This window comes from Triturus cristatus, chromosome 7 (assembly GCF_964204655.1).
Source record: "Triturus cristatus chromosome 7, aTriCri1.1, whole genome shotgun sequence".
Lineage (NCBI taxonomy): Eukaryota > Metazoa > Chordata > Amphibia > Caudata > Salamandridae > Triturus > Triturus cristatus.
Window position 1 is genome coordinate 463,662,274 of NC_140590.1, and position 26,550 is coordinate 463,688,823.

Genomic DNA, 26,550 nt, shown 5'->3' on the forward strand with positions numbered 1-26,550 from the left:
TTAAGCGATCAGAAAGCAGTTTAGCATATATTTTGGCGTTGAGGTTTATTAGTGACAGTGGGTGGTAGGAGTCTGGGCGCTTTGGGTCCTTGCCAGGCTTAAGCAGCGTGATGATCAGTGCTTCCCGCAGTGACTGGGGGAGGATCCTCAAACACACCATGTAGCCTCGGGACCAGGATGTCCGCGTATTCCTTGTAGAAGGCCGCCGTCAGCCCGTCCGGGCCTGGTGCCTTGCAAGGCGGAAGGCCTGCAATTACCGCCCGTATGTCTTCTTGCGTGAACGGCAAGTCCATGTATTGTCTGGCACTATTGCTGAACCACGCTAAGGCAATGGTGTCTAGATAGTCGCTGAGCACCTTCTCCTCTGGTGTCACCTTTGTGGTGTATAAATCCCTATAGAAATCTGTCATCGTGTCCAGGATATCTGGCGGCTCACGCACCACGTCACCCTCCGCACGCTGCAACTCTAGTATATGGTCCGACCCACGTGGCGCGCGCAACATGTGCGCCAACGTGCGTCCGGCTCGGTCACCCTTGCCATATCGCCTAGCCCGACAGTCTTTAGATAGGTATGCGACTTCCCTGTCCGCCTCCTCCTGGTACCTAGTGAGTTGCGATCTAAGATCCGCACGCACTCTGTCTGATGGCGCATTTATCAAGTCAGACTCCAGTCGCGCAAGGTCTATTTCCAGTTTGCTCAGGGAATCGCGAATTGATCTCAGCACACCTGTTTTCAGCGACATGCAGTGCCCTCTCGTCACCACCTTACAAGCCTCCCAGAGCGTGCCCGGCGAGTCCACGGTGCCCTCATTAATCGCAAAGTATTCCTCGAGCTTTTCGCGCAGTGCCTGCTGAAATACCTGATCGCGCAGCGCCCGCGAGGGAAACCGCCAGCTAAATGGCTGTATATATTGGGTCGGAGTGGACAGCGTGAGGATCACCGGGGCATGATCGGAAAGCGATCTCGGCAGGTGCATCACCTCTTGCACTGACGAGTGCAGGTCCCTGGATAGCAACCAGTAATCCAACCTGGACCAGGCGGCTCTATGCGCTGTTATACATGTGCCTGCGCGGTCACCTGGGTGTAACACCCTCCAGGAGTCCACCAGCCCTGTCTCCTGTACGATACAGCCAAGCGCCTCTGATGCCCTAGGGTGGTGTTCTCTAGTAGCGCCCTGCCTATCCATAGTGTCTGAGAGTACGACATTGTAGTCCCCCCCCCCCCCCCCATAAGATCGCTACCGGGCCACGAGCCTGCACCGCATGCCATAGTTCCCCGAAGAAATCTGGGTTATCATCGTTAGGGCCGTACACATTCACCAGCACCAGTCTCATGCCACACAGCGTACCCACAAGCAGTACATAGCGGCCTCCCGCGTCCCTGAGCTCCTCGTGCGTCGTCCACTGGAGACCTCTTCGTATCAGAACCGCCACCCCTCTGGAGTAATTGGAATAAGATGCGTGAACTATCTCTCCCCATCGATTATGCTTAAGCAGCTGTGCTGCATTAGCTGTCAAGTGAGTCTCCTGCAAGAGGCAGATGTCTATATCTTTTCTAAGTAAGTAGGCCTGAACCAACCTGACCTTGCGTCTGTCATTCAAGCCTCGCACATTCCAGGTAAGGCAGGTTATTCGCGTCATGGCGATAGGGTCATGAAGAAGTTACGATCAAACAATACGCTCAAGCCATGTGATAATCCACTCAACCACCAACAGACGATGCGCATAGCACAGTCCCGCAACCCACCGGGCCACATTGCATGGAAGCGATCATAATACAGCAAGGAATACAATTTTCGACAGGGCAGTGAGGAATATATGGTATATGGCACAGCAGTTAGGCTCGCTTCTCCTGACTCAACACTACAAAACAAACAAACTCCAAATCTACCCCCCAAACTCAGGTGAACCCTCCCCCCACCCGCTCCAACCCCCCAACCAGGTTGTGCAATAGCCCCCCAAGTTACCCACCCAGCCATAGAAACCATGACTAAACCCAACTTTAGAAACCAATACATGGGAATCATCCCCTGAGGTACGCAGGTTGGCCGCCTGCTAACCCTGTGCTCATGACAGGGCGATCGAGCACTGCAGCAGCGTGCCGGCTCAAGGTCCCCCGCCACCCCGGAACCAAATCGATATGCTCAGCCCTCCCAGTGCAAGCGAAAAAAAAACCTGCGCAGTAGATAACCAAGAGGCCCCTAAGCGGCCCGGACAGGGGGCACACAACTTAATAGCAAAACATCAGACACGAGTAGTCACTCAATATCACTTAGCCTGTCCTGCCGCTCCGGCCCCTCTGCAGGTGGTTGGTTTTTCTGCTCTCTTGCCAGTTGTTTCGCATATTGTAGGGTCGCTTTCGCATCCAAAAAGAAAGTCGGTTTTCCGGGGCCCTGCACCCGGAGTTTCGCAGGGTAGATCAGGGAGTATTTCGTTCCCGTTTGTTGGAAGAGTTTTTTCGCAGGCATGAATTCTCTGCGAGCAGTTTGTACTTGCATGGTATAGTCTGGGTAAAGGGCAATGTGATTACCTTTGTATTGCATATCTTTCATGTCTCTTGCCATACGCAATACCGTGTCCCGGTCCCTATAATTCAAGACGCGCGCGATGATTGGCCTAGGCGGCGCTCCCGGCTTAGGCCTGGCCCCCAGTGTCCTATGCGCCCTTTCAATGAGGAACATTAAGGATAGCCCCGACCCAAATAGGTCTTTCAGCATCTGTTCAACGTATCGTTCCATATTAGTGATGTCTGTTGATTCCGCCACACCCGTGATGCGGATGTTGTTGCGCCTCGAGCGTGCCTCTAAATCCTCGTTTTTCTGTTGTATTAACTCCAGGACTTTATCCATTCCACGCAGTTGGTTGACCAGGTCGGTCTGGCCATCTTCCGTGTCAGCCACGCGTGTTTCAAGCGCCTCCACTCTGCTTTCGTGCTTGTCCATACGCGTCGTGATTCCGTCCATGCGTGCTGCCAGCGTGTCCATTTTGCCGTCTATGCCACGCAATCCCTCCTTCAACTCTTTAAACATCGCTTTAATGTCCGCATCTGGTGGGCTGCTCTGTTCCGTGTGTGTGGCATCCGTGTCTCGGTTATCCTGGTCCGACGCTTTTTGTTTGGACTTGTAAAATGTGAGCTTGGGCTGGCGCGTGTCCGGTTTGCCCATGGCTGACTCACCACACCGCCAGTGGATAGGGGCTACTTAAACACAGGCCCCCCCACGGCGCCGTGCGCCCCACACCAGGCCCCTGCAGCAGATGGTAGGAAGGATAATCGACCACAGCAGGCCAGGGAGCCACCGCCCCCGCACCGGGGTATGTCTGTAGTGCAGTAGACCAGGTTCACCAGGGCGGGACCGCCGCAGGGTGTATCCTCAGATGCGGCCTGTCCTCCGCTCAGCGGCGCCTCTCGCGTTGCACAGGAGCCCCAGAGCAGGTATCCACCGGGCCGAGCGAGTGCCGGTCCGCGCCCCAGGCCTCAGTTGTGAAAGCCAGCCGCAGCCCGGCCACGTCAGCGGCATCCCCACCCCGTCCGGGGCCACAGTTCCACAGCGCGCTGCTCTCTGCGCTGCCTCGATGGACAACGGCAAGCCCCGACCGCTCACCGCCCTTCCCAGATCTCTGCCTCAGGGTACACTCCGGCAGTTGGCAGCAGCGCAGCTCCCCTCGGTCAGGCAGTCTTCAGGAGCTATAACGGAGTGCGGGCGCCCCGCGGGCGTTCAGCGGCTCTCTATCGTGGCAGGACGTGCACAGCGAGAGCCCACTCAGGACGCCGGCTCAGGTCGTCTGATTCGTCGACAGCCCTCGAGGCCCCAGCGCCCGGCGGCCGCAGCACCGCCTCCTCGCCTCACCGTATCTCAGCCAGCGATGTTCCGGGTCTGGTCTGACGCCGTTGCAGCAACGCTTCTCCGCCGGCGGGGGTTATTGTGAGGAGACCGAGCCCCAGAGCCAAGCCGACCCAGCAATCCCCGCTCCGCAGCGCGTCTTCTCCACGGGTCCAGTCTCACGCCAGTCCCCGGCGTCTGTGCGCGCTGCAGGCCGCTCCGGCGCTCGACAATCACCGGGCCGCTCTCCGCCACTGTTCCAGCCACGGGTTCAGGAGTTTCGTCGGGGAGGGCTGATATCCAGTACACTTCACCGGGGCCGAGAGGACCGAGCTCTGGCACCTGGATCGCCGATAATTGTCGGATTGATTCGCTCGATCGGCGGAGCTGCGGTTTCAGGCAGCCATTCCGCGCTGCAGCCAAGCCACGCAGGAAATGGGCCATTTAGATCGCTCTAAAATGGATGTAATTTTACTTGAGAGTCAAAGTGAATAACAATTTACATTTTCGAAGAGGCCTTTTCCCCTCCAGTGATGCACCTTGTGCTGTACGATCTAAGGATTATTAAAAATAAATAGAGTACACTTATTTGAAATAACATCTCCTGTAAAAGAGACTACTACTTAATCAAGTAGTTAAAAGAAGCAATACATGGATTTCAGAAGAGCTGCATATCCCTGAAATACTGTACAGAAGCGTGGACATGCAGTGATGAAATTAAGGTACAGCCCATGTTCTCAGATTCAAGTTTCATTAATGTTAAAACCACTATATGAATGATGCATCAAAAGAGCACTTCATCAGAGCTATAAAAAACATATGAGGAGTTGGAAACAGAGTCCAACACAATCTGCTAAGGCCCTGAATATAGGTTAAGGGCTAAATTCCCATCCAGCAGGAGTTTGCACAGGGAGTGGAGTTGCAAGTTGTGTGATAATTATTACACTCACAGTTATTCCCTAATAGAATCCTGCAGGTCAAGCCTGCTGAAATTTATTAGGGTGGGGGAGAAAGGCCCATAAAAAAGAATTTGGTTTGTTAAATATCAATTGTACAATCTATGCCTCATTTTAAAGTTGAAGACTCAATGTAGTAGGTATTTACCATGGGTCGAAAAAACCCTATTTTTTTCCACGTAGGTTTTAATGTGGGCATAAGTATTTATCTATTAGAGTTCTGGGGCAGAGGGTCCAGTCATACCCAGAAGTTAGTGTGCTGTTTGTCAGGAGAAGATTTACCATTAGCCAGAAGTTACGTTTGTGTCAGTGAAATATTTTCCTTTTTGATTTGGAGTAACAGAAATGTCCTCCTTGGGATTTGGTTGGTAGAATAGTCTTCCACTCTATCCAGAGCAGATTTGGATTTCAGATCTGCAATACCAGAATAAAATGCATGTTACCTGATTGCCGCCTCCAGGCAATTATACCAGATCTGATTCAGTCTGTATCAGCATTTATGCGATTTTTGCGTGGTCCATGTTTTGGCAGACATAGGACCCAGGAGCATGGCAGTAACCTAATCTGCCCTGGACTGCACAGTGAGGCGAAGACGGAAAGCTGCTATTAGAACTATGTCTGATTCCACAGTGAACACGTAGCACCTAGAACACCCTTGGTCGGAATCAGTGAGCTCATGTGACCTTTTGATTATTTATGGCCTCCTTAGATATAGTTTCTCTTTTCTGCCGTTGGCCAGTGATCGGCCTTATTCTTCTGCATTGTGAGAAGCTGTCATTGGTGGCATGTGGCTCTCAAGAGACAAATGAACTAAATTGAACTGAATAGAAAGAAAGTTGCTGGAGAGAAATAACTGCCCAAGGCCAGCAGGATCTTTGCACCAGTGCTGTGTGGTGGTTCTGCACTAGTAACGTCCCATGTGCTTGTGCTGGCGTCACTAGCATAAGCTAGTCCCCATTGTTTGGTTCGCTGCGCGCGTTAATGACAGCTTTGCGGTAACTGTTCATTGTATGTAAGACATCAGGCCAATCTGAGCTGTCAGTCTAAGGAACAGGGCCTAGATGCTTGCGTTGGCCCCTATACTATGGACATCTTATTGTGTAAGTATATAGCAAGCTGTGTCCGTGCACATTCGCAACATCGTCTTTATGAAGTCTGCAAAGGGAGATGTTGAATTTCCTTATGCAACTGAATGCAAGGCTGCAGTGGGTTCAGAGCTCGTATATAGAGAGGTGTACATATTTTCTATTAGCTGTGTTGTGGGGCTTTTGTCTGCGTCTGAGTGCTCTGTCCAGCGATAAACTGATTGCTGCACTCCCATATCAATTCCTTGTAATGCTTGGAGTCTCCTTCGCGTGCTCTTTGAAATGACGCGGTGAAACGCCCGCCATGTTGTTTTACTGAAGGATGGGGTGCGTGTAATATCTAAAACCACGAAGGCCAGCCAAGCAGTGTGGCTAGAAACCTCCTTGTGACGCCAGCTCGGGTGCTTGAGCAGCACAACTTTTGGCAGTTTTTCACTCGGAAGGCTTTTGGAGAGCTTCATTGCATATGTGTGACTGGGTCGCCGCTGTTCAAGTCACTGTAGCTATGTAACCCACGCCCCCCTTTACTGTCCGGTACAGTATGGGGGGGGGGGGGCCTGCACGTAGCGGACTTTCCTGCACACCACGCTTCTGCCATTTCTAATCTCTATAAACGAGTTTACTGTATCCTGCAAGCGTTTCAACGTTGATTGCCAGGAAGTACGTAGCACATCGGGGGCTTGATGGCAAGCAGTGTGTGCCAGTGGTATTTAGCCAGTAGATAGACCCATAATTAAAGCATGAGTTGTTTGACTAGCAGGAGCGGCATCTCTAATGGTGTTTTTAGTGCTTTGTGTAGTTTTACTAGTGACTGTTTGTGTGAGTGATGTTGTGAAGCCTGGGCCATCATCAGTGAAATGAGGGTCCTGACGTGAAGGGAACGTGCGTAATGTGGAGGCAGGAGGCAAAAGAGAGTCAGGAATGAAGCAGAGAAGGTACAAAGGACTGATTTTTCAGGAACCTGAGAAACGCCTCTGAGCCAGTAACTCCCCCGTTTTATCCTGGGGGAGAGCAGACCGTCCTGAAACCCCAGGTATGCTCTAGAGAACGAACCTCCCTCCCTCGTTAGGATGCTTGTGGGTGAAAGGTGGACCATGCGGGACATAGTATTTCAGGTGGACAGCCAGTAAGAAGTACTGAGTTCACAAGGTTGTCCTACAGTTTGCCTGTATGGAGGACTTCTTAGGTGGGATTGTCCACATGGTGCTTGGTGAGTGTGAACTGCATACATGGAAGTCACTGGACAGAGATTACCAGTTAGCACATTCACCCATACAGTTGGCACAGTCAAACTGAGCAAATTGATAACCAGGCCCAGGAACTCACCAACACTGAGCAAGAGATAAACTCAAAACGAATTCTTGTTTAATAATTTATCTAGATTATATTGACGTTCTAGAGGTTGTAGTTAGGAGGAGAAGAGGCGTCTATTTATGGTTTAATTCTGTTTTATTGTTTTTTTTTTAATACGAACAAAAGAAGGAAAGACAAAAGAACTGCCAACAGACGACCTGGCACAATTATGGGCTACGCAGAGCCCGAATATAAAATCAAGCATGCAGCCTATATAAAATAAAGGAACAGAACCACCAACCCCCACCCGTCCTCCATTCAACCCTGCACTGGGCTTGGCAAGTTTCAAATCTCTATATACCAATGCTATTCCAGGGCCAGTGGCACTTGTCCTCTGGCAATCGTAATAAGCGCATGTATCTGGGACACGTGTGCTCACGGAACTCATGTGTCAATAGGGACAGAAAGGGGAGCCAAACGTCACGAAAGTCCACGCGTTTTCCTGTGTTATTTTTTCCATTCCTAGGATGTGCCATAAGTGGGTTAACTAGCCCATGTCTGTGGGGATTTGATGGGTTCCTCAATGTGCAAGGATATTCTGCATGGCAGTACCCAACGCTGTGCCTATCAAGGGCCACCTCCTAGACTTCAGTGGGTAAGCCAATGAATCTGGTACTCTAACAAGATGTGTGCAGGGAGATGTCTGAGGCGGGAGCGACACCAGTGTTACCACCGCTGCGTGGTTTGAAAAGGGAACTGTGAGAATTTCCGTGCAGGATGCTAAAGAGTATATTTCCCTAGTGCCCAGAAGGTAGTCCAGTCTCACATATGTTTTATGGGCGTTGGAGTAGTAGAAGTATTCCCTTGCTTGCGGGTGAGACGCCCTCCAGAGGTCAGTTAGGCCTAGTTCCCGTTGTCTGGTATGCCCTTCCTTCGACATTGCGCCTATTTGCCCATGCCTTTGTGCTGACCTATCTGCTGTGTTATCAAATACTAAATTAAGGTCTCCCCCCTATAAGAATGCGATATTCGTCCATGGCCAAGACCTCCGTTAGTGTGGCATGTAAGAAACCCTCCTGACCCTCATTAGGAGCATAAATCGTGCCTACTATTAGTCCCTGGCCGATTACAAAGCGATAAGTAAGCAGTCTGTCTTTGAACTCGGCTTCTTTCTGAACCAGCCTACCTTTAAAACCCCACGATGTCTACCCCCGCTAGAAGAGAACAACTGGATGGGAAATACCTTTGTTTTGAGTCTGTAACAGTCCCTGGCTAGGAGGTGGGTTTCTTGTAACAGACAGATATCTGCCTTTGTCTGTTCCAAATACGATAGCACAGCCCGGCGTTTAATCGGGTTATTGAGTCCCCTCACATCAAGCGAGAGAATTTTAAGCTTAGAGGATTGCATAAGCAGAGTTAAAGCTTGCCCTCAATCTGAGCTTTTTTCTCCTCACTGGATTCCACTGAGCTACGCCCATGACCCTCGTGCTGTCAAGTGTGCGTATAGTGTGTTGTGTAATCGAGTAGCAAGGTGGATGGAGTTCCCCAACATTGTACCCAAAACATAAAAATAACAAGAGTGAAGAACATATTAACAAAATCCCCACAGTAATATGAACAGATTTACCCAGCTTGAAGTCTGAAGTCAGTCCAGTGACCACTCGGGCCACTCAGGAAAAGATATGGGGTCCATGTTGTGGCCAAGGTCTCGCCGCTCCCTCCCCCCGCCACCTGCTGCGGAAAACACCATGGGGAGATCCCCACTGGGTGTGCTCAATTATCCTCGGCTTTCACCAATGCAGACGAGATAGATTCTAGGGCTTCTTGCTGTCCCATTGCAATTTCGGCTAGGTCTGGTTTGCTCATGCTGCAGCAACGACTCTGTGTCTGGCTGCGCGGCCGCTGCTTCCCACTGGCTGGGGTTGCCCGATCCCCGTCTCCATGTTCTACAGGCAGTTCCAGTACCAGAAGCCAGCACGCCTCCTTTAACGAACGCAGCTGTCGGAGTCTTCCCTCCCAACAGAAGATAATTCTAAAGGGGTGGCCTCATGAATATGCAATATTCTGGTTCTGCAGGCGAGTAGTCACTAGGCGAAAGTCTCTGCGTTTTTGCAGTGTTAACGAGACTAGATCTTGAAATAGTGTGGGGGTTTGATCTCAGAATGAAATGGGGTGCATGGCCCGTTCTTTGCGTATTATTTCTTCCTTTATTTGAAAATCATGCATGCAGACTAGAATGTCTGCTGGAGAAGCTTTGTCTGAGCGGGGGGCACCCACTCTATGTGCTCTGTCCATTTTGAGAACAGTGTCCTGAGGATTACTGAGATTGTGGTTAAAGAGGTCTCTCACAAACCCAAAGAGATCATTTCCCTCGGTCTTCGACGCCACTCTTCGGATCCGAACCTTGTCCCTTCTGGAACGATTCTCGAGATCCTCCAGATGTGCTTGTAAGTCGATGTGGTGTTCTTGAAGACGGATGATCTCTTGTCTCCTGGCCTCTGTCTCTTCCTCCCGAGTATTTCCTTTGTCTTCCAGCGCCGCCACCTTGTCTCCAAGCACGTCCGTGTCTCTTCTGATCTCCTTGATTTCTGATGCTAGGTCCTTCTTGACCGCTTGGAGTTCCTCCTTGAGCGACGAAAAGAGGTACTCCAGGTCACCGGCTTTTTCGCCGTGTTAGTCGCTGGGGCGTGCGGCGCTTCTCCTATGAATTGCTGTTTTGCCATTGCACCACCCGTGGACCACGTAAGCATATCCTTAAGGGAGCGGTCTTTCTTTTCCCTGCCGGAGGACATTGTTCTGCACTTTCACCCACTTCAGGCTGGGCTGAGGTCCGGCTTCTCCACCTCGCGTGCTGGTGTTGTGCTGTCCCTAGTGTTTTTAGGCCCGTAGCTTAGGTTAGGGCCCCTATTCCCAGCCACGCTCTCCCTCATAGTGATGTTGAGATGGAGCGGTGGGTCAGCTGGGCCTCCTACTTCAGGTCTCCAGGCTGCTCCCCTATCACCAACACAAGGGTCGGTCGTTCTACATTGCTGCGTAATCCACTCCAAGCGTAAACCCCCTGCTGCAGATGCCTGCCCACTGCGGTCCCAAAGGCCTCCCACTAGTCTGTACTGGGGCTGCCCTGGGAATGTCCGGTGTGTCCAGTACCTACCCGCAATCAAGGGCCAGGTACGTCCAAAGATGGCACGATGCGTGCGCCAGGCAGGGCCCCCCCCCTCTCAGTCCCGCCTCTGGCTGCCTTGTGGACTTGCAGTGCAATGTTCTCAAGCATCGCCCAGGCTCTCCTCTCTGTGTGGAGTCACAGTGTTCCAGGCCTTGTAAGGCCTCTGCCGCTTTGGCCCCCCTCCTTCACTTGCTCTCTCCTCTGCCATCAATCGCAGCCGTCCGGGGGGGGCAGCAAACCCGCTGCTCACCTCTAGCGTAGGTTCAGCTTAAACTTCTGCCCCAAATTGACGACGAATGCGACACCTTAAATGAGCACATAGGTCGGGGTCCACTTATAACCGGACACTTGTTGGAGGTTATTCCTTCTCTCCCCCAGGAAACACTTTTGACCCTGATGTCCTCGGTGAAAAGTGGCTTGCCCAGGGATCCCGCACCACTGAACGTCGTGAAAAGGGTAGCACCCATAATTGCCCCTATCATTACAGACATGATTAATGCCTCACTTGCTACAGGAATAGTCCCCCTCCCTCCCCTCAATTGGAAAGGGGACATGGTAAAGACACTACTGAAAAAACCCAATCTAGACCCAGCGGACCTAGGCAACTACCGCCCCATTTCCCTTCTTCCTGGGATTGCCAAGATCGCTGAGAAATATGTTAACCATACCCTTTCAAATTTTCTAGAATCCCTTAATTTGCTTCACTCCTCCCAAACAGGATTCCGCCCACGACAAGGTACGGAAACCGCTCTGCTAGCAGTGGTAGAAGAAATCAGAAAGATCCTGGACTCAGGAGGGTCATCAGCCATTATACTCCTTGACCTGAGTGCAGCATTTGATACGGTGAATCACCGTATCTTGATTCACCGTCTCAGAAATATAGGAGTAACTGGCACTGCATTGCAATGGTTGTGCTCTTTTCTGCTGGGAAGATTTTTCCAGATATTTGAAGGGGAGATAGTTTCTAAACCCTTGCCTTTTCTGTGTGGTGTCCCTCAGGGCTCATCGCTAAGCCCAACTCTTTTTTAATGTGTATATGGCCCCACTGGCGGCTATCGTGGCCCCTTTCGGAATCCACATGGTGACTTACGCCGACGATACCCAATTGGTCGTTGCGTTGAATCAAGCAAAGTAGTTGTCAAGTGGCCTTTACTCATGTCTTGAGGAAGTTTCTAAGTGGATGGGGGCGTCCCACCTTAAGCTCAATGGTGAAAAGACTGAGATCATGATCCTGGGAAATCCCTCAAGCTTTACATTGAGCACTTTGTGGCCAGCATGTATGGGCCCAGTCCTGGTCCCTAAAACCGAGATAAAGAGTCTGGGCATCTGGTTAGACCAGAACTTGACATTTAGGGTGCAAGCAAGGAAGACGGTGGCCACTTGTTATGGCCTGCTAAGAATGGCTCGCAAAGCGCTTCCTCTTCTTCCTTCCCAGGCCAAAAAATTAGTCCAATCACTGATACTCTCGAGGATAGATTATGGAAATGCACTATACTTGGGTGCCCCAATCGCAGTAATTACGAAACTTCAGACTGTTCAAAACTGCGCAGCCAGATTGTTGTCGGGAATGTCTAATTGCCCCTCGGCAAAACCTGCCTTTCGCTCCCTTCATTGGCTACCGGTGAAAGAAAGAATAAGCTTTAAGGCCCTCTGTGTTGTCTATAAGTCCCTGCAAGGGAACGGGCCTCCGATAAACTCGACCATGATCCGCCCCTACAAGGCCAACAGGAAATTGCGCTCGACTAACTTCACCTGGTTAAAGTCCCAAGGATTAAAAGGGCCATAAGTGGTTGCCGACTCTTTTCTCATAATGCGGCCAAACTCTGGAACGCACTGCCACTGTATCTCCGCAGGGAATCTAGCCATCCTGCCTTCCGAAAGCAGCTGAAGACACTACTGTTTCCCTAAGTTTCTCTGCTACTGGTCACTAGTCTCGTCCAGCACTGGGATGCCCCCGGGTAGCCATACGCTATACAAATGTATTTTTCATTTCATTTCAACGTAAGCCCCTCTATCTGGAGCAACCGGAGCGGCTCTGAGGCTCGTGCCGTCTAAGTTGACTCTCAGGCCCGCAGCCAGTCCTACTCTACACTTCGGCGGTATCTACTCTGACCGCACCTCTGTTCAGGCTCCTCAAGCCGGCTCACAGTGGACCGCCGCCCGTGCCTTGTGTCTCCTCGCTTTCGGACTCTGTGTTCTAGGCCTTGCTAGGCCTCTGCCGCTCTGGCCCCCTACCTTGCTTGCTCTCTCCTCCACATACAACTGCAGCCATCCGGGGGCCCCGGCAATCCGCTGCTCACCTCCCATGAAGGCCCAGCATAAGCCGCTCAATCCAGCGTTGCAGGAGCGTCTCCCGAGGCTCACACCGTTCAAGAGGCCTCTCAGGCCCGTGGCCGGACCCACTCTACCCTCCGACGGAGTCTTTTCTGTTCGCACTTCTGCTCGAGCTCCCCAGCCAGCTCACGGGGGTCCGCTGCTCGTGCCACACCGCATCCTCCGCCAGGCCGCTGTTTATTGCCCCCGGCGGCAGTAGAAATCTCTGGGATCAGAGGCAGCTTCCGGTGAGTCAGTGTTTCGGCCTCACGGCCCGCGGACCGCTGCTGACAATCACGGAGCTGTTGGTTGCCGTCTCCGAACTCCGCATTACCCTGTACCAGTGCTTCGTGGATATAGTGGTATTTCGGCGTTTCAGGGGTTGTGCGGTGCCGAGGAAAGTGCTTTAGATCGGTGGCGGGTGGGAGAAATAGTGAGGAGCGCCCTACCTCGCCGCCATCTAGGCCAGAGGCATATATTTAAATACAGTTTGGGCCCCAAGGAGTCTGCCAGTTGTATGTTTTAATAAACAAATTCATCTTTTACACCCAATAAAAGGTGTGAACAATATTTTATTTTGCAGCGTTGTACACCTTATGTTTAGCGTCTAGGTCTTTGCCCATAAGTCACAGGGTGAAGAAACCTGTGAAGTGTGGCTTTAGACAAAGTGGAGAAAATATTGTTTTTAGAAATAGGAGTTTAAAGTTATCACCCAGAGACTAATACTAACTTAAGCCACTGTAGAGTTTTAAAAGGTTCATGTTGACTTATCATTCACATTGATGAGAGAGTGATAAGTCCATCCCTCGTCGCACCTTTGCAGCGACAATACATAACAAAAATGGTCTGGTTCTCAATTTACTGGTATTACATCTGCATCCTAGTTTACTGCATACACTTCAAGTGCCTTCCAACAACAATAAAGCAAGGACACCACCTGCATTACTGTTAACCAATTTGCGATTCTCAATTTACCTCTCTTGGAAGGGTTGATGGCTGTGAGTCTTCCTTACTGGGATTCAAACTCATGACTTCCAGAACACCACAAGTCCATAGCAGACATTCTGCTCATTTAGCCACCATTATAAGTAAAACAATCGCCATCAAATTGAAGAATAATAACTTCAATTTTTTAGAATGCATAGACATTTTTCAGTTTGTGGCTGGCGTAATATAAATATTTTTATTGCTGGTATTATGAGCAAGACTGTTGCCATCAAATGTCCCACGGCACATCCATCACTCCAGCCTGATACGCCACTGCCCATGTGACCCTATCCTGCAAATCAAGGAGGCTCTGCCAGCAGGCACTGTGACTCTTCTGGGGGACTTGCAATGGGATAGTTGTTTGGGTGATTCATCTGCCACTATACTCTGGGTGGTATCAGCTAGTGATCTTTGGTCTGAGTTGCATTGAAAGCGAGCTGTTAGGGGTGGTAGACAAACACATAGAACTGTCTGACACAACTCAATAGCTCATGGCTAATTCAGAAGCCCTGACTATCAGATATAGGTATCAGCAGTGGGAGGAAATGGAAGACCTGATTCAACATCTACTCGATCAGTATAAGAAAAGAATTGAGAATGTGATAATGGATTGAAAGACCATTGCTAGCACTTTCTTAAACTCTGTGTTGGACGCAGCAGATACTGCTTTTAGGCAGTTATCCATAGGCATCACCTTCAAGAGATATGCTGAGTTGGGTGTGTTTGGTTTCAAGAAAGAGATACAGGCAGCAGTCGTTTACAGGGCGTTTACTGGAGACATTCTGTCTGGAAACACTCTACAGGGCATGAAAAAAGTTAATGGGAGCACATCATCAATGGGAGCTCTCCAATTTAAGGAACCCTTCAGAGGAGCACAAACTCCAAGGAAAAGGACACCCACAAGGGAAAGGGCACAGCCAATTGTGGCACACCAATCTTTCATGCCTCAAGCCTCTTCTCACAGTGCATCAACACAGTGGCACTTCACAACATACCAGGCAGCTCTTTTAGGGAAGAGTATGAAGTAGAGAATCAACCTTGAGAGGGCATGGCCCTCCTGCAAGTTACTCCACATCAGGGGTTCTCCCACATCTAACAGGGGGAAGAGGGGTAGAATCGAAGGATTACTTGCACAGTGGAATGCCATCAACTCTAGCAAGTTCATCTTAAACATTATTCCACACGGATACCATATCAGACTACGAAAACAACCACCCAACATCAGACCAAAATCAAGGACAGTCAACATTGAGGAACAAAGTCACCTCATAAAGAATGTTGAGGATTTATTGGACAAACTGCAGATAGAAAGAGTTCCAGCAAAGGAGAAAGATCAGGGACTATACTCTGTCTACTTCCTCATACAAAAGCCAGGCAAAACTTAGAGAACCATCTTAGACCTAAGGATGTTAAACGAGTATGTCAAGACTCAAAAATGATAAATGACAAACCTGCAAGAAGTCATCCCACGACTGCGAAGGGCATGACAACTATATACCTCACATGCTGATGAACAGCAAATAAAAGAAATTCCTGAGGTTCGTCATAGACAAGGTACATTACCACTTCAGAATTTTGTCATATGTGATATAATCTGCCACTGAGTGTTTACAAAATGCCTAGCTTCTGTGACAGCTCACCAAAGGAGAAAAGGGAGCCATGTATACACATAGGTAGACATCTGATTGTTGAAGGCAAATTAATTCACAAAATTTCAGGACAGTAAACACTGCCATATGACCTCAATGCCACTTAGGATTCTCCCTGAACCCAGACAAATTGTCACCTACTCCACAGAGGGAAAAAATATTGTTGGGGGCAAGTCTAAACTCAGGAGAAGCCTAAGCATTTCCAGTTCAAACGAGAATCCTGGCATTGAAAGAACTAATTTGCCTTTACCAGAAGTGGCAAGCTCTGAAAGTGAGGGCAGTTGTGAAATTGATAGGTATGCTGGCTTTCTGAATACTACCAATCCCCAATGAAGACTACACCTGGGACCACTACAGGAGTGGCTACGGAGACAATAGTCACAGGCAAGAGGGAGTTCGGATGACCTAGTGGTTGTAACAGTTGACAGTGAGGTACAGTGGTGAAACGTAATTAATATAGGCAGATTATTCAAACACCCACCACCCACTATCACCATCACAGTGGATGCCTCACACATGAGGTGCGGTGGCAATATGGTCAAACTGAAGATCAGAGGCCTGGGGGGCCCCCAGGATGCAGTAAAGCACGGAAATGTGTTAAAACTAAGAAGGTCTTACTATTGTATTGTAATTATATAGCGCTTACTACCCCATACGAGGCGTTGAAGTGCTTTTTCGGCAAGTAGCACGCTTCTCTGGAACCCATAAAGGATTAGTGTTGAATTAGTATAGTGAAATATGAAAGTAATTTGAGTGGTGGATAGGTTAGTCAGTTATTTGGATTCAGAAGGATAGTGCAGGGATAGAAGAGGGGGGAAAAGTTTGCATTTATATAGCGCTTGTTACCCCTGATGGGGTGCTGAAGCGCTTTTTTTTTGGCGAATAGCACGCTACTCCGGAACTCATAAAAGGTTAGTGGTGAAATAGTATCGTAAAATATGAAAGTAATTTGAGTGGTTGATATTAGTCAGTTATTTGGATTGAGAAGTATAGCGGAGGGATAGAAGAGGGAAAAAGGTTTTCATTTATATAGCACCTGTTTTCCCCTGATTGTGTGTTGAAGCACTTTTTTGGCGAGTAGCACTCTACTCCAGAACCCATAAGGGATTAGTGTTGAATTAGTATAGTGAAATATGAAAGTAATTTTAGTGGTGGATATGTTATTCAGTTATTTGGATAGAGAAGGGTAGCGGTGAAATAGAAGAGGGAGAAAGGTTTGCATTTATATGGTGCTTGCTACCACTGATGAGGTGTTGAAGCACTTTTTGGCTAGTAGCATGCTACACTGGAACCCATAAAGAATTAGTGGTGAATTAGTATAGTGAAATATGAAATTTGAGAAGTGGACATGTTAGTCTGGTATTTTGATTGAAAAGGATAGTGGAGGAATAGAAGAGGGAAGAATTTAGACTTTTTGTTTGGGAGGTCATAGCAGTAGGAGGAGGCTTGGGATCAGTAAAAAGAGATGCAGAGTGGAAGAGTCAGAGGGAAGAGTTTAGAAAGGCTTGTTTTGGGATCATTGAAGGCATTTTAGACATAGATAATGGAAACACTACAAGTCCAAAACGGACAACACAGCAACTATGTTTTAGTTCAACAGACAAGGAGGACAGCATTACACAAACTGTCCACACTAGCACAGGATATTTGGATGTGGGCTATACGGAGACACATCACACTGGTGACAATACACCTGCAATGAGTGCAAAACACAGAGGCTGACAGGTTAAACAGACACGCAAACGCCTTACTCGAGTGGGAGCTGAAACAAAAGGGGGTAGACCTGATGTTCAGAAGGTGATGTACACCATCAACAGATCTCTTTGCAACCCAGGAAAACGTGAAATAGCAAAACTTTGCTGCCAGATTCCCAAACCACTATTCGCTGGGAATGCCCTGTTGATAGAATGGTCAGGGAATTGTGCATTTGCCTTTCCCCAATACCTTTGATACCAATAGTGATAGAGAAATTGCCAGCAAACAACCATGACATTAATCTTAATCTGCCCCAATGAGCAAGATAGACTTGGTTCTCAGAACTAGTGGTGATAGTGCAGGGCAGGATATACCATTGCCAGTGCATAAGAACCTACTAACGATGCGGGCGGGCGGCTAAGTGGTTCATCCAGAGCCAGACACACTCAGCTCGGCAACATGACGTCCGAGCAGACAGAGTGGGGGCACCTCCCCTTTTCTAAAAGAACCATGAAACGCACTCAGACAGTGGTGCACTAGGGTAGTGCTCTAAAATCAACTGGGCACATGACACAATAATACTAAGATACCCTACTTATCCACTCGATGAAGGTCTTTTCAATGCATCACTGAAAGAACATTTAGCAGCCTTCGTAGATTACTCAAGAGGTCTAATAGGTAGAAACTTCTTCCAGGCACCAGTCATTAAGAGATTTCTGGGAAATTCAAAGAGATTGGCACCACCAAGGCCAGCACCCACAACAATGTGGAACTTTAATATAGTGCTAATCCAACTCATGCAACCCCACTTAGAGCCAATACATAGTGCAGAGCTACAATTCTTGACCTTAAAGACAGCCTTTTGGTGGCTATCACATGCTTATGATGAGTGATCTAAGTGCAAGAACTCACAGTGCAAGAGCTTTACCTACAAATCCACAAAGACAAAGTGGTAATGCAAACAAATTCACACTTTCATCCAAAGGTGGTCTCATGCTTCCAGGTCAGGCAGCTTTTTTTCCAGCAAACACAATGTCGAGCAGAGGAAGCCCTTCACACACAAGTCGCCAGAGGAGCCCTCGTGCATTACATTCAGTAAAAAAAAACTATCTCAGGAATGGAAACCAATTTTTGTTTCTTTTGTACAGGCCTGAAATGACTGACCAATAAGCAAAGGAGCTAATACAAGATTAGGAGTCCAGACAGTCTCAAAAGGCCATACGGCAGCAGGAGTTATCTTTGAAGGAAAACCAAAAGCACATTCCACCTGAAAAAAGGGGGCAGCACTGCCCTTCATCGCTAATGTCTCCACTATGTGTATATCCAAGGCAGCCACATGGTCTTCAACACAACTTTACCAAATAATATTGTGTAGACATCCAGGCAAACATTGGCGCTCAGGTGGGACCGAAAGTGATAAAACACTGTTTTCAAATGCAAACTTATTGTGACCTGAACTCCCAAGAGACTCAAACCTCTACAAAATTAATGCACAGCATGTGAATCCAGGAACGATTCATGCTGCAAAACGAAATGGTTATGTACCTGTAGGAGTAGTTTTGCATCTTAACAAATTTTGTGGCAACTCTTCCTCCTCCCCAAAAGATGAGCAATGCTTGCAACAGGAAGAGGGAGAAGAATTACACCAAGGGAAGGTGCCACAGCAGATCACAGAAATAAAAGAATCTAAAGACGACCACGTAAAGGGGCTCAATATTCATACGTCTGATGTCATCTAAGGAGGAACATAGTGCTATATAGTTGACGCCGACACCCATGTAAAAAAATAAAAGAAAGAGAATAGAGACTATTCCAGACCCAACCACTAAATGGTGTAATATTGCACAGCACGTGCAATCTAGAAAATTCTTCAAGCTGCAAAACTATTCCTATGGACAAGTAAACATCTTATGTGACCTGATTACAGCGCGGAAAGTGGAAGGGTTGTTGTGTTTTCCATTGGGAGGATCCACATGGTCTAGTTTTGCTCCTGTGTACTAGTTATTTTGGTTTCATCTTGGTTTTTGGACAATGAGTTACTAGTTTACTAAACTTAAGTAAAATAAATTCATACCCACCAGACCTCTGATGTACACAGCAGTTGCAAGACGCAGTCAAGCTGCAAATTCCTTATTGCAGTTGTCTTTCATTCCCATGTGTTTTTCCTGACAAACCACAGCAGTGTCAACACGTAAACTATAATCCAGGTGTGTGCAATTTATTTTAGTTTATGCACATTATCTTTGCTTCTTCCTCCATCAATGGAGTCTTGTTCGATTTTAAAAGCTCAAATTCAGTGCAAATCAAATTAAACTAAAGCTAGTCTCCCTGGTTTATCCTTTATTTTCCAGTCGTTCCTGTGATCTTGAAGGCTTTGACCTACGATGAAAAGCGCGGTGCTTGCAGCGTTGGATCCAATGTCCGCGACGCAGCCTGTTACGTTTGCTGGGCTTTTGCTCGTGCCTATGAACCTCAAGAATTGAAACCGTTCGTAAACGAAATTGCAAGGTAAGCATCTCTTTCTATCCTTGATTAGAGTAACAAATCTTCTCTGTCAGGCAGAGTCTTAAGAAACCAAGCGCTGCTTCCCACAGTCCTTGTCCTTTGATAAAGCCTGATAGTTGAGTTTCATATGTCAATCAGACTATACATCCTGGAGAGTTAGTCTTCAATGGTGATGTCATTGATTGTTTTTTGGTGCACATATTATTCTATCGGTTTGATACAACCATCAGCGCCCAAGCCAAAGCAAGGTGCACATCACGTACTCCAAACTGGGCTCATTGTATCAGAATCAGTGCAACATTGACGCTCAGAGATTGATGTTTTTATTCAATATATAAATGCTTTCTTGTATTGTTAGGTGTAATTTGTCAGTAATCAAATCCCAGATCCAGGTATAGGATGAAACCAAGTGTTCATAGGGAGGGGTACTGCCGGAAGAGTGGACAGAAGTTTGCAGTAGGCACGGTTCTTCTAGATGTCACAGTGGTTGGCCTGCTGCGTGGGCCTTGTGACTTCTGGAAAAACACTGGCGAGCACCACTTACCGAAAAGTGATTTTAAAAACCAGATTGCAACCAACTCATAGGGTAACCAGATGTGTATTGATATTTGAATGATTGTATAAGACAGCAAGTATCTGTGCGCCATCTGTAAAGACGGCTTTGCATACATTAAGTAGCGCTTAGTGAGTGAATGTGCATAGAGACACTGAGTAAAGCCTGTCACTGAATGTGTCCCGCTGCACTCTCTGGAACTCTGACAGGCCTTGTGGCTAATTGGGTGTACCGAACCATAATGTGTTATTCCTTCATGTCTGGTACAAGCCTAGTAAAGATTGTGGTTTAATTTAGGGGTTGCTGGCTGGGTGATGACTGTACACTAGGTTTACTGATGTTGCAATGCTGAAGTGACAATTTTAAAATAGATTGTTAATGAGCTCTGCAATATTTTCACAAATTTCTGATGTTAGGTTTTTATTTGGAAAGAACAGGTATATGCTATAGTAGTTGTTATTTTGTAAAGGCAACCCAGTCATCCTCATGGCTGTTAGGCCACTTCTGTAAGAAAAGCACTGGTCACACCAGTCTGGGTTCTACCTTTCAGGGAAAAGCAACTTCGGCCTGCCCCGTTGCCCACATCCACACTCAGGGCCTTTTCTGCCATTAGGCAAGACTAGGCGGCCACCTAGGGTGGCAAAAGGGGGAGGGCGGCAAAAAACATGTGTGTATGAAGGTCGGAGTCCCTTGGAAGGCCCGGCGCACTTTGGTAGAGTCCTGTCCGAGGACGCCGCATGCACAGCACTGTGCCCCCGTCTTCTTCACAGGGGAGGGCGCCTTGAGTGTCCGAGGAGAAGCTAGAGGGGCAGGTGGGGGGCATCATCAAGCAGGGTCCATGGCTCTGCTCGGAAGGACGTAAGTTAAAAGGTGCCGAGACCTGCCCGCCCGCGGCCCCGGCCTTTAGCAGCGCCTCCCTCCCAGTGCCCTCCTCTAGGCGCTTGGACAGCCTCAGGTCGCCAGCTGTGGGCAATGCACAAATATTTCTATTAACGTCCATGCCGAACTGCAGTTAAAGACGTTAATCTGAACTTTGTGTAAAGAACAAAGCGGATCTGTAGAGTAAGTATAAGTTCTTTATTCGCCAACACAGCTCCACAAGTGGAGCGCAAGAATGCATCCGCTGCTGTGGATCACCAGCTGTCAACTGTCATCAACTGCCAGCTGGTGATGTCACAGCTGTCCACAACTATGATACGGTGTCCTCGCAGGGACACGCAAGAGCAAGTGACACAACGGTGTCCCCAAGTAGTCAAAACAAGTACACAACACATCTTCCCTCTTTATGAACGGAGTGACAATGGCTAACGAAACTAAACAGAAAAAACCTAGTCACAAATGTAATCATTAAGTTTCGCAGGTGGTACTATTCTTCTGCCACACCTGCTGGTACTAGAAGGTACTGACACTTCATATCTGGGAGTGGGTGGCAACACTCTGACTACTCTACCAGGATCTGCGCTAAGGGTGCGTGTCTCGGGGTTAGAAGCTTCAGCATGTGTAGTAAGAGGGTACTGGGTGGCTTCACTGTCAGAAGAGTCAGATAGGGAAACGTGGTGCTTGTTATCCTTTGGCTTACAGTGCACCCCGTTAGTGACTCCCATGGTGGGCTTGCACACAGATAAGGCTGAGAAGTGATGCACCTTACCGTCGCTTAAGAGGGCGGAGTTGCAATACACCTCTTTAACCGTTAGGGGTGGAGAGAACTTGTTCTGTCCCTTAGCTATGTGGCCACTTTTCTTTACCTTAACGGTTTCTCCTAAGGAGAGTTGTACATCCTTGCAACCATGTTTGTGGTCGTATCTTTTTTTTGTTCTAATCTGAACCTGCCCAACCTTCCTTCTTACTTGGTCACTGGACCAGTGTACACTCTTTGAAGCTAATGCCCAACCCACATTATCCTTTGAGAGAGGCGTTCTGCCCCGCATAAGTACGAAGGGGCTGTGACCAGTAGATTCGCACGGTGTGATCCTGTAGGCCCACACGGTTTTTAGGATCTCACTCTTCCAACACAGTCTGTTGTCGTTGGACAACTGGATAATGCCTTTGAGTACTCTATTGAAGCGTTCCACCGCTCCGTTACCGGCAGGGTGGTACACTGATGTAGTTTTGTGTGCAATTTGGTTCCTAGAAGTGTAGGCTTTAAACAGGTTTGAGAGGAACTGCGGGCCATTATCACTGGTTATTTGTTTGGGGAGCCCTTCTCGCGTAAAAACAGAATCTAGGAACTCTACCACCGCCCTGGAATCAGGTTTAACCGTGAACGTGAGTTCCGGCCACTTGGTAAAATGGTCAATGAGTACTATTATATACCATTGTTCCTCTTTTCCTTCTATGGGGCCCATGATATCAATCCCCACTCTTTCCCATGGCATAGACGGACAACTAATGGGGTGTAGTGGTGGTCTAAGAGTTACCTGGGTCTTGTCTGATTGCTGACACATGTTGCAGTTTCTGACTACTCTTTCCATGTCCTTGCTTACCCCGGGCCACCAGTAGCTTTCCTTGACTCTCCTTTTACATTTAACTATGCCTAAATGCCCCTCGTGACAGATATCTAGGATTTTTTTTCTTAACGTGACTGGGGGTATCACCCTACAACCTCTCAACAGTAAGTCATTCTCGTGTGACAGTTCCTGTTTCACTTCATAGAAATGTCTCATAGCTTCAGTGAGTTTATTTTTGTGTGTCCATTCTCCTTCTAACATTCTAATCACTTGGCAGATGTCCTTGTCCTTCTCTTGCTCAGTGAGCCACTCTTCCCTAGAGATTCCCTGGATATTGTCGTCAAGGCTGGAAATACAGTATTCTACCTCGTCAGTTCCATTTTCCTGGTTTTCGATTTTTATCGGCAATCTGCTCAAATAGTCCGCTACAACGTTCTTCACCCCTGGCACATATTCAATATTATAATTGAAGTCAAATAGGCGTACCGATAAACGCGCCAGCCTTGGTGAAGCCGAATACAGTCCCTTAGTGGTGAACACCTTGGTGAGTGGCTTATGGTCCGTGCATAGTGTGACCTTATTTCCCCACACATAGTTCCGAAAATGCTCCAAGGCCCACACACACGCCAATGCTTCACGTTCAATAACAGAGAATCTTTCCTCCGTTGGTGTCAATGACCGTGATGCAAATGCTATGGTGTACTGTGGACCCTTGTCATCTCCTTGAGTCAAGACGGCTCCCAGACCCTTTGAGCTTGCGTCCGTTGTTATGGTGTTGTGGAGTGAGGTGTCAAATCCTTGAAGGGGTATCGCATTGCACAGGTCTTCCTTAATGGTGTTGAAGGCAGCTTGGCACGTGTCGGTCCAAACAAATTCGCTTCTCATTTTTAACAGTTGTCGTAGATCGTACGTTTTTTCCGAAAAATTCTTTACAAACTTCGCATAGAATTCTACAAGGCCTAAGAAAGACTTCAACTCTTCTTTGTTTTTGGGTACTGGAGAGTTTCTAATTGCTTCCATTAAGTCTTTCTTCGGGTAGATTCCCTTACCATTGATTTCGTGCCCTAGATAGTTTACTGACTCACATGCTAACTTGCATTTACTGTACTCAGCTGTGAGTCCCTTCGTCTCCAGGATTTTTAGCACTTGCTCAACCTTGTCATCGTGTTCTTCCCTTGTCTTTCCCATGACAAGGATATCGTCTTGAAACATCAGAATACCCTTTACTCCCTTGAAGATGTTGTTCATTAGTCTCTGAAACATCGCTGCTGCGGATGCCAATCCAAAGGGTACTCTCGTAAATTGGTAACACCCAAACGGCGTGATGAACGTTGTAAGCCGTTTGCTCTCGCGGTGCAGTGGCACCTGGTGGTAAGCAGACTTAAGGTCAATTGTAGAAAACCATTTGACACCTTTGGTTGTTGCAAGCATTTCGCTTATTTTAGGTAACGGGAACTGCTCAATTATTATACTCTTGTTTAGGTCCCGCAAGTCCACACAGAGTCTCAATTTTCCATTTGGTCGTTTGGCTACCACCAAAGGTGCGACCCATTCACTTGCCTCCACTTGTTCAATTATTCCTTCCTTTAGGAGCTTTTCAATTTGTCTTTTAACTTCATCCTTGATTGCAAAAGGTAGATTGCGAGTCTTGTGTACCACAGGTGTAGCATTTGGTTTGACGATTATCTTATGCTGGTATCCCTTAAGTGCACCAATTTTTTCCTTAAAGACATCGGGGAACTTGTTTAGAATAGTTTTGTTGTAGTCGTACGCGTTCTGCACCACTAGGACAGGGTCAGAGCTGCTGGGGTCCAAGATGATGCTCAAATTCCCCTGGTCCATCCAGCCCAAGACCGACGGCCCCACAGCGGATACATAGAGTTTGCCTTCTGCTTCTCTCCCTTTGTAGGCGAAATTTAGTTTTCTGTAGCCACACACGTCAATTGCCTCTCCAGTAAATGACTTGATCAGGATGTCAGCTTTCTCAAGGTGATTGCCAATATGTGGTGTAAACTTTTCTTCCCACACTTTTTTGTTCACTATAGTGTATGGTGAGCCTGAATCGGCAACAATGTTGATATCCACGCCTCCAATTGCCATGTTGCATGTTGGTTTCTTTTTTTTATTTACACCGTCTGTACTGACTTCGTTTATCATTTCCTCCTCGATGCTGAGGACATACATGTTGACGTCGTCATCCTCCGATTCTTCACTCTCTGATTCTTCTGCTTCATAGATGTTCTTCACAGAGCGTGCCTTACGCCTTCGACATGCCTTCTGGAAATGCCCAATGACTCCGCAGTATGTGCATTTTGCTCCCCGTGCTGGGCATTTTTTGTCGTCGGCCCAATGTGTATTGTCCCCACATCTGTAGCAACGCCTTGTATCGCTATCCGTAGATTTGTTGCCTATTTTCTTTGCTGACTTGTTCCATGTATCCTTCGTGTTTTGCTTGACACGTGACACCTTGCTGACAGTTCCGCCATCTTTTTTTCCATTGCTTTCGGCTATCACTGCTTTTGCACAGCGTCCTGTCAATTCAGATTTTCTTGCAACGTCGATAATGTTCTGGAGTGGATACTCTCCTTTTGCCCAGAGGCTGTCCTGTATGTCAGCATTTGACCCCTGCATGACAATTTGGTCTCTAATGAACTCGTCGTGTAGATTCCCAAAACGACAATTCAAAGCCAACTCCTTTAGTGCAGAGACATAGTCATCGACCGACTCTTCTTTCCCTTGCTTCCTGTGGAAGAATTTATATCTATCCACACCAACACACACATTAGGCTTGTAATACGCATTCAGGTCATCTATAGCATTTGCGTAAACGTCGTCTTCTCCCTCACCTCTCGCTTTCTTGTTGATGCTGTTGTACACTTTTATTCCACCTGCTCCAAGGCAATGTAGCAGGAGTTTGTATTTCTTCTTTGGTGTAAATTCGTCATCATCATCAAATTGCGAGATATAATTATTAAAATACTCCCTCCATTCTTCCCATTTTAGTAATGGTTCTCCTTTGCCAGGTAGGAATGATTGTGGTGGGGCAAGATTCCACAAATAACCTGATGACATTCTGTGTCTAATTCGTTTTTATTTTTTATGTTTAAATACAGTGCAGTAACTGTGATGACAGTGTCTTTGAATACTGGTGTATATTTTTTTTTTTTATTAAATAGTGTTGCTGGCATACGAAATTCAGCTTTTGATTACTTCCGGCAGCTGATTTGAAGCTCAGGTCAGCTTCCCGATGTTTTTTTCCTTTGCGCGTTACGCGCGTTGCCCAGGAGATTCAGTTTCACTGGTTTGTTTACTTTTTCCAAATTCCAAAATGGCCGTACGTTGATCACGCAGTACGTCACTGCTTGTACTGAAGAATTCCAATGCGCGTCAGCCTACGTCACACCTAATTTGCATGCGTGGCGCTTGGTCAGCTGGCAGTTTACTTCGTTAAACTGACATATTTTTGCCGTTGGGGAGTGCGAAGCGTTTTTCCTCACAGAAGCCTTTTAGACAGAGTCAATAACGATGTTTGACATCTAAAACGTCGTTTTGAATTGTTGCACAACGTTACTCACAGTGTCCACTTTGCTCGTCGATGCTTTTCCTTCTATGGGGCCCATGATATCAATCCCCACTCTTTCCCATGGCATAGACGGACAACTAATGGGGTGTAGTGGTGGTCTAAGAGTTACCTGGGTCTTTTCTAATTGCTTCCATTAAGTCTTTCTTCGGGTAGATTCCCTTACCATTGATTTCGTGCCCTAGATAGTTTACTGACTCACATGCTAACATTTCTTTCGTCTTCTATTGTTGCCTTATGTTCCTTTACGTATCAGTCGCTGATCGCACCTTGAATTCTTCTTGTATTTCGTATTTTCCTCCACAACAGCTTTCTCCACAGTCTGTCCACTCCTCAGCGTGAAGGTAGTTGATCAGGGACTGCAGATTTCCTTTTCGCCGGTTTTCCTTATTTTTTTTTTTATATTAAAAAAAAAATACCGGTAGTGGGTTCCGGTGTTGGCGCTCGTCGCCACTTTGTAAAGAACAAAGCGGATCTGTAGAGTAAGTATAAGTTCTTTATTC

At 47.6% G+C, this 26,550-nt stretch overlaps 1 protein-coding gene across 1 annotated transcript in view; it reads left to right on the plus strand.

Moving 5' to 3' along the window:
• The window catches only part of TBCD (tubulin folding cofactor D), a 2,329,415-nt gene that overhangs the window by 776,219 nt on the left and 1,526,646 nt on the right, over positions 1-26,550 (plus strand). Inside the window, exon 15 of the mRNA XM_085616794.1 lies at positions 19,314-19,470. Coding sequence (XP_085472920.1) covers positions 19,314-19,470 — 157 coding nt within the window. The remainder of the gene's footprint in view (positions 1-19,313; positions 19,471-26,550) is intronic.